General features: G+C 32.7%; 1 protein-coding gene across 1 annotated transcript; it reads right to left on the reverse strand.

Moving 5' to 3' along the window:
• Positions 1-367: 367 nt before the first annotated feature.
• Positions 368-6,039, reverse strand: LOC145132539 (kinesin-like protein KIN-5C). The gene is made up of 22 exons (XM_079067352.1): positions 5,852-6,039; positions 5,545-5,674; positions 5,160-5,318; positions 4,717-5,066; positions 4,485-4,623; positions 4,090-4,187; positions 3,835-3,991; positions 3,688-3,757; positions 3,514-3,590; positions 3,278-3,412; positions 3,089-3,200; positions 2,914-3,000; positions 2,668-2,843; positions 2,427-2,588; positions 2,218-2,325; positions 1,974-2,132; positions 1,803-1,886; positions 1,513-1,718; positions 1,315-1,416; positions 1,121-1,230; positions 889-1,040; positions 368-781 (listed from the first exon to the last, which is right to left on the reverse strand). Exons 1-22 carry the CDS (start codon positions 5,902-5,904, stop codon positions 584-586), a joined length of 3,024 nt encoding a protein of 1,007 aa, XP_078923478.1. The 5' UTR covers positions 5,905-6,039; the 3' UTR covers positions 368-583.
• Positions 6,040-9,098: the final 3,059 nt, after the last annotated feature.

The following is a 9,098-nucleotide window of genomic DNA, read 5'->3' on the forward strand; positions in this document are numbered from 1 at the left end:
TCAAAAGCTCACATGCATTAAAATTAAAGTTGGCAAGGAATCAATACTCTCTGTTGCATGCATTGAATTGTCAAGGAAAGGTCACATGCATATGTACAATACTCATGGGTTGGTGAACCCGATGGAATCCAATGAACACCCCAAACTACTAAACCCGTTCAGAGCTAGGTGACATCTTCCGGTAGTACCCTAGCCCATTACCAAACCGCCTCACTATACAGTATACCCCCTCCCTAATAGACCAAAGTATGGTTATTTTAGTGGATTGCACTTTTTATTGTCTTGAGTTTGATTTTTGATATTTTAGTTTTTCAAAACTAACTCATCCTCCAAACATAAATTTTTGTTCGATTTTTCCAAGCAACCATTTTGTCTACAAGTCATTCATCGTCTTTCATATAATAAACTCGAGTGAACAAAAATTGAACATTACATAGCACCCAAAAAGACAAGAGTTGGAAGAAATAACATACAAAATGAATCTCTACTACATTCATCAAAATATAATAAAACATAAAAAATCCCAAGCAGGGATTTTCACAATATACAAAGTAACAACTTATAGTTTTTCACTTTGAATCATTCAATTGATCTCTGTAAGAGGCGAACGTTCATTAGGAGAAATCTTCACTTCCTTTCCTTCAAACATTTCAAACGAATGATTTTCCCTAAATTCCTCCAATAATGTCTCCATTGGCATTGCTCTAAGCGACTCTATTGTCACCTTACTAGGGACATCCGGTTCACATCTTATTGGAGTATTTCCAGATGGCTCATAATCCTACAAACACAAAAATAAATAATTAAAATTTCAAATACAGAAAAACCAACTTAATACAAACAAATATTTTTTAAACATCATTCATGATTCATCCAGACTCATCTTACCATGTATTTGTGGTGGAAAGTATCACGAGCTTTTTGTTCTATTGCGATAGATTGAGTTGAGTGGTCTTTTCGTAAATTTTCAAGAACCGTGGATTGGGCCTTTGTGGTTTCCAATACTCCATTAACTGCCTCTTGCTCTTCTAGTGATGTACCTAAAAATGAATATTTGTGTATTATTTTAGAGTTTCTAACAAAGAAATGGCAAAACTAAAAACTTAAATTCCAAGATTACCCTCAATGTGCTTGATTATGTCCTCGCTGTTCTTTGAGACGTCCACCTCAGCAGTGGCCCTTGCAGAACTTATCTCACCATCATGATGCTCGTTGCTTTCAGAAGCATTTCTATATATTTCAATTTTATAAAAAAAAAAAAATACAATTTGTTACGGATGATGATGATTTTGTTAAAAAAAAATTAAATATTACCTGACAAGGGTATCGATTGCTGAGACATGTTTTTGACCCATGTCAGTCACGGATTCATGTGTCTTTTTTGAATGCTTCAATGCCATTTCAGTAGTATCAACACTGGATGCAAATAACAACTTTTAGTTAAAATGGCTAATTACATCTCTTTACAAAAAAGGTATTATATTTTATTCTGCTAAAAAGATTGAAGGGTACCATTTTTGTAAGAGCAACTCGATGCGACAATGTTTAGCAGCAGAAAAATCGGCATGATCTTTTGCATCATTTTCTGCTTGTAAAGAAAACTCTTGCCATTTTCTTTTGGCATCTGTTGTGATTCCTTCAACTGAAGAAACATGTCCATCTAAAAATCTCTTACTTCCACCACAAGTTTCTCTGATTCCAGCTAATCGTGCATCCACCTGTTTCACAATCAACCATTAATCAATCACCTTCAAACAAAAATATTTTTTTTAAAAAAAAAAGAGTAAAACAACATAAAATACCATCTCTTTTTGGCGACTGATATGACTGGATACTAAACTTGTGACATCAGCAATAAGCCTCTCTGCTTCAGATTTTGATTGCTCCTGAAGAAAAATATATTTTTTTCAAGTTTGAAATATTGGATGCTATTTCATATTTTATATTTGAATTTAGAAATGTTATGAATGTACCTCATATGCCTTTTGAAATTCATCGATACTCTTTGTTTGTATCTCATCGACTTTATTAGCATGAGCACCTAGCTCCTTGGATTCTTCCATTAGTTTATCAAATATACCATTTATAAATTCGGATATATTTGTTGTATGGTGGATGCTTTCATTAAATCTCTGAAAAAAATAATAAACCAAAAAGTTATTTAAAAGAATATCAAAAATTCTAAGTACTCATTTTATTAAAAGAAAAAAAATAAACCTTTCGAAGCTCTCTAGCAAAAAGTGAAATCTCTCCTTGTTGGGTTGATAATGTTCCTTGAAGCTCATCAAATATAGATTGCCCTTGTGCAGATTCTTCAGCTAAAAGCTAAAAAGAAAAAATATATATACACATACTCAAATTATGTAATAATAAATAAAAACAAGTTTTAAGGATTTTAACACTTAAATTATAGTTTGTTAACTTACTTCTTCAACAGAACGAGCATTGGAAGAAGCCATGGCTGAAATATCTTCTAAACTTCCATTAGCACTTGCCTTGTGCAACCTTACAACGTTTTCCAGAGCTTCAATATGAGATATATACAAATTCTTCGATGCAGAAACTTTTTTCTTTAACTCAGCCATGGCCTACATCATAAAACCATATAAACAATCAAAAAGATAAACAAAACTAAAAACAAGTAACTTAATTTGATGAAAGTAGAACCTGATCATTAATGTTGATAAAAGTGTGACAGAATTTCTCAATGCATTGAAGTTGTTCATTTTGTTGAGATACAGAAGCAGCCACCATGTTGGAAAGAGAACCAACATCTTGTGCCAGCTCAGACTCAAATTTATTTACAACTGACCTATTTCCCTCATTTAGTTTATCCTCTCTTGCTGCATAAAGTTGAGTAGATAGTTATAAATTGAAATAAATAGTTTATATATTTTATAAAAGAATGCATACCAATTTTCATAAACAATGATGCATTGTCTTGAAGAGATTTCTCTAAGTCAGACCGGAGTACACAAGCTTGATGAGTAAGCGCGTTTTCTGTAAAACAATATTCAGAAAATATATAAAACATACAAAACAACAAATATATAAAAAAAATATTGACATATTTATAAAATAAGCACACCTGCTTTTTTCTGTTCTTCTATGATAAAATCTCGCTGTTTGAGAGCATATTGACATTTCTTGAGTGTTTCTTCAGTGTTAGCCAACACATTATTGGTTTGGTTCAGTTTGTTCTGCATAGAAAAAAAAATAAGAAAAAAAAATAGAAGACATTTATTAAAAAATAAGTGAATCAAAAGTTATGATATACCTGTGTTGACTCAAGTTTATTGCTCAAATTGCAACACTCTTCTACCCGAGCATTAAATTGAGTTTGCAATTCCTCAAAATCCTTTTGTTGTGTTTCTATTTTAATTCCCATTTGTTCAATTTGATCTGCCATTGACTAAACAAATAAAAAGTTTCATAAGAATATGTACATTTGGTTTCAAACATTATATATCCAATAGACAATGTAAGTATGTAACAAAAAAAAAAAAGCAGTACCTTTCGTTCCATTTCCTCTTGGTAATATCTTTCTTTTGGCAAGTAAACACCACTTTTCTCACGTGAAGCAAAAACCTCTGTAAATAACAAATTTCAAAAAAAGACATTACATTTTTTCAAAATAACTCCCATTTTAAATCTTTAAAGGATTATCAAACAATGAAGTAAGTTTACCAGCTTTGAGTCTTTCGATTTCACCGTAGAGATCTTTGATTAGAGTTGTTTTCATCATTTTCTGGTTTACCTACAGAAAGACAAGAAAATATAAACATAAAAAATGAAAAACTAAATATAGATTCTGTGAAAAGTATATAGTAATACCTCTGGCTTGTTCTTAATATTCTTTGCTCTGTGGGCATAATCTAGTGTACTCAATGTCTCTTCAAGACAATGTACAGCAGGTGATACAGTGGCAATTATACATGTTTTGGTCCTTCCACCCAATGAGTCACGAAGCAGACGCGTCAGCTTGCTATCTCTGTAAAATTAATTAAACAAAAAACATTAGCAACTTTAATAAAAAAATTGTAAACTGACTAAAGGAAATATTAACAATGAATCAAGAAATAATCAAACCTATAGGGAATGTGCCCAAGATGCTCTACTAAAGCATTTATTACTCTTCCCAAAGTAAGTAAACTTTTATTAATTTCGCCAGCTTCTCTTGCACGACCCTAATATTTACAAATGTTAAAAAATTAACCATAAGAAAAAGAACACAAGGAGATTTATAAGGACAAATGGCAAAGAACAGCGAAGTAGTATTCCAGTTATGGGTTAATAAAGGTAAGTATATTGCTATTATGGTAACAAAACAAAATTGTATTGCCTATATTGGTAAAAAGGGTGAGGTATGATCCTATTTCGAGAAACATGGAGGGATTATAACACCAATATACCATCAAATTCATCACAAATGTTACAAAAATGTACACTTTTCTGTAACTGGAAATAAAAACTCAAATTATTACCTCTCTTGCACCCGAACGAGAAATGTTTTCTGAACCAGCTAAATCAACAAGATTTAGTTTGCCACATTTTATAAGTTCTTCACCTTCTGGGGTTGACTCTTTAATGTGTATCGTAATAGAAAAAAGAGAGTGTGATCGACTGAAAAGCAAGACTAAGGTTTACTATAAACATCATGAGATATTAAAAAAAAAAAAAAAACAAAAACTTGGAGAATTAGTGAAGGAAAATAACCTTGATTGTTTGTTTAATAAAGTCTCTGCAGTTCGACGTTTAGCAGAACCTCTTTCAAGTAATGTGAAAATCTCACTAGCACTTGTTACAATTTCCTCTTCTAAACCTCTCACAAGCACTCCTCCTTTACCATCTTCCATTAAAGGTAAAAGTTTTTTCTGTTTATCTTCAATACCAAGTTTTGAGATTTCTTCAGGAGCAAGTAAATCCGTAATTTCTTCATTATAGAGCTCTAAAAAGGTTACTTTAACACTGTACTCTGCATTCTGACCCTCCAATGTGTCAAATATTTGTTTGACAGATCTAGGTATTACACCTGCTTCCAATGGGAGCTCGCCATTTGGCCCACTCTGAGAATGAATTAGAAAAGCAGTGTTAAGTAATGACAGAAAAGATGCATACATATACTATAAGGGCAACGTAATGTGTAAAAGATAACATACCTTTGCTCTCTTACATTCTCCTTCCATGGTGTAAGTTTTACCTGTCCCTGTCTGTCCATAAGCAAAAATAGTGCAATTAAAGCCTTCTAGAACTTCGTTTACAATTGGGATTACAGCTTGTTCGTATAAATCTTTTTGCTGAGCTGTAGGGCCAAAGACCTGCATAAGTTCAGAAATACCATAATCACTGGTTAATCATCTTTTGAGAGATGGAGAGAGTAATTAAATATAACTACGTTTAATTTGCAGAGAAGAGTGATAAATTGAAACATTTAACAGACTCCCAAACCTGAACAATTTTACACAGACGAGAAAGAGCATGCCCAAATCAATTAAACCCCAATAAGAATGCAGTCTTAAATGCCTATTGTAGAAATTAGGGTACCTTGTCGAATGTAAAAACCCTATCTATTTGCTTCCCCGCAATACTCTGTGAAACCGCAACTTCTCTCTGATACTCGTTACAGGTCACCACCTGAGGTGCATTGTTCTTTAACTCATCGTTACTAAACGGCCTGCAAACAAACAAAACAATGCATTTCAATACACGAACTATAGAAGAAGAACGAATAAAAACATAATTTCAGAGTGGATTTGAAAATCTCAAAAACCAATCAGATCCGAAGAGAGCTTTTATTCCTACTTTCAACCAAAAGGGAAAGATCACTGAGTACGATAAACACTTCCAGTACCTGCAACGCAGCAGCACCTGGACATTGACGCCTTTTTCGTGGCGAAAAGACATAATTACACACAGATTTTGTGTGCTGGTGTGTGAAAGAGGAAAATTTGAAGCTCCGTTGCTTCGAATTCGATCGAATGTTGGTCGCTTTCTCGACCTGCCTCCCCTTCTTTCTTCAAACTAGTTTGATTTGAGGAAATGTAATGAAAAGCAGCGGGATGAATGAGGCGTTTTTGAATTTTTGAAGGGCCGCTCTCCGCTTTTGATCTGACCGTTCATTTACGACGAAATATGATCGGACGGTCTATGTGCTGCCAGAACTAAGTTGACGAAATTGTCCCTGAGACATCAAACTTTTTGTTCATAGTTCGAGTCCAATGTCCAAATTCCAAGAACCCAATTCCAAGCTACCAGCATGGTCAATGGGCCTAAATAAACCCACCATTCCCTACCTCGTAAATCCACAGTCCACACCTTACCGGGCCATACTAAAGAAACAATTCAATTTTACTAAAAATCGGTTTCTAAGCTGTCTGTGGTTTTTTTAAGTTTCTTTTTAGGAAAGTTTAGGTCTTTAGGACGGGGCTTTTTCAGGTCCAGGATAGATCAGTTTAATGTGGTCTTTGCATTTCGCTTTTTGGTTCGGCTTCGGGTTTTCTTTTTTGGATTGGGGTTGGGTTTTCTTATCCAATCTTCTTCTACACGATTTTGTCTCGTATAATTATACTCAGCAGCATACCAGCTTTATTATTATTTACAATTTACAATGGTTTAGAATCAATTTTTATCGTATACACGTGGATTGAAAATATGGTTCATTTATTGCATGTATCATGTCAATTTATATTAATAAAAAAGATTTTTCAATCCGGAATAAACTCATGATATATATATATATATATATATATATATATATATATATATATATATATATATATATATATATATATATATATATATATATATATATATATATATAGAGAGAGAGAGATTCAAATGTCTCTAACAACTATTGTGTGCATGAATGCACCAATAAGAATTTAGAAATAATTAAGTAATTAAAAATTGTAATAAGGGTAATTATGTAACTTTAGCATGATAATTAAAATAAAATCCTTTAATTCATGGAAATTACCATAAAAATCTGTTTGACCAATTATTTAACCCTAGCCTCTCATATATATACGTATTCTATTTCTGCCTCCTCCCATTTTCTTATTGACGTTGTCGACGATATGAATTGGGGGAAAAGGACTTCGATCATCGTCTGATCGAGAAGGAGAATATGAACGAAGGCAACAAGGTTGCTCATGCAGCTCTACGCTTCTTCTTCATCGGAAGGGATATGCGAGGGTGAGGGACCGGAAGGGGAGCAGCCTATCTCCTGTGAACCATCTTGAGTTTATTTCTCGTTGTTGGCGGTGGGAAAACGAAGGGACAAAAATAGCAGCGACCGGCGACAGTGGAGGAGGTGTTCAAGGTGGCCAATAGGTAAGTGGAATGAGGGCTGCTCCGGCAGCCTCCCTGTTGCTTTTTTTACTGAAATCAATGGAGTTTTGGTGGGTTTTGGGTTTGATTTTTGACATGAAATGAACAAGGAAAAACGAAATGTGATGAGGCTGCTTCTTCTTGACATGAAAATGAAAGAATGAAAGAATGGTTTTTATGATCAAATGCAGATTTTTGTAGATCAATTTGGTGATGAGTTGGGTTTTTGTAAATTTTTAATTTTTTTAGAAATTCGAGACACCATTCTTTGATGGCAGAGAACTTGTAGCTGGAAGTATTGATGATTCAATCTATGTTTATGATGTTTATGATTCAATCTTATTAACCATCAATGGTTAGAAGAATGGTATGCATCTTGTTTGATAGGCTCTCTTCCTGAGACATTGTTTACCTTTTTATAATATTTTTGTTTATTTCATTATACTGTAAGCTGCTATTAAGTTCAAATTCTTTAAGAATATTCAAAACCATTCTGCAAGAATGGTTTATTCTGTAAGAATATTATTGTTGTATTCTGATAGAATTGTAGTTAATTAGGTATATGTTTAATGTGCAGTTGTTACAAGTGTATCACTACAAAATATTTGGCAACGAATTTGTGATAGAAATGGATTGAAGAATGGCTTGAAGACCTAATGGGAAAGGCTCATAAAATCATTCTCATGCAATACAATTCTGACAGAATGCCAATCTCACAAAATGTCAATCTCATAGAATGCTAGCATATTTTGAAGTGGCTTAGAGGTTAAACATACACAAGACATCTAGAAACGAAACAATAAAGTGAATGAGGATTCATTCAAGAATGAGAATGAATGTAGCTTATGTTCATAGTTGTATTCTTTAAAAATGAATGTAATTACTTATTCTAAACTATTAAACTTCGTCTTATATAAAAGTTGTATTCATTAAAAATTATTGGTCTTGATAATATGTGTTTATAATATTATGTCCATAGTTGTATACCAATCTGACAGAATTACAGAATATCATTATAACAAAATAACATTCTGATAATAATAAAATCGGTTTATGTTTACAAATTACGTTTGAAATTGAATTAATTTGAAAAAAATCAGATTTTTTAAATCAAAATTATTTATTATCTCATAAATCTCGATTTTTCCTTTTTTAAATTTGTCTCGATTGACTGAAATGTCATTATGCTGAAATTTGTGTGATTATATGGTACATGTTACCCTATTGTACTATCATAGACCCTCAGATCATGACATTTGATTTTATTCCATCTGATGGTCCAGATCTGTGCATTCTGGCACACAATAGTTACTATAAACAAAATAACCTAAGCCTATATATATATATATATATATATATATATATATATATATATATATATATATATATATATATATATAGGAGTAGGATCAAATAAGAACACCTAAAAGGTTGAGAACGCGAGAACAGATCTGAACCATTTAAAAAACTAAATCTAAGGTTATTATCGAATGGACCATTTATGTAAATTCTTAAAATTAAAGGAATTAAAGTGTAACTTTAAAATTGTCATAAGGGTACAACAGTAATTAAAACTTTAGCTAACTCCTAAAATTTCTCAATTCTCGTCTATTTCCTTTCATATTCCCATCTTTTTCTTTCTCCCTTGGATACCTAGGGCTTCATGGTTAGTTTCGCCTCCTCATCGGCTCATCCATACACCACCCGAATCTTTTCACTATCGCATCTTACGTTGCAGCCATCATCACTATCTTCAATCCTCGTTCGTT

Source organism: Lactuca virosa, chromosome 8, assembly GCF_052849685.1.
Source record: "Lactuca virosa cultivar CGN04683 chromosome 8, Lactuca_virosa_CGN04683_v6, whole genome shotgun sequence".
Classification (NCBI taxonomy): Eukaryota; Viridiplantae; Streptophyta; class Magnoliopsida; order Asterales; family Asteraceae; genus Lactuca; species Lactuca virosa.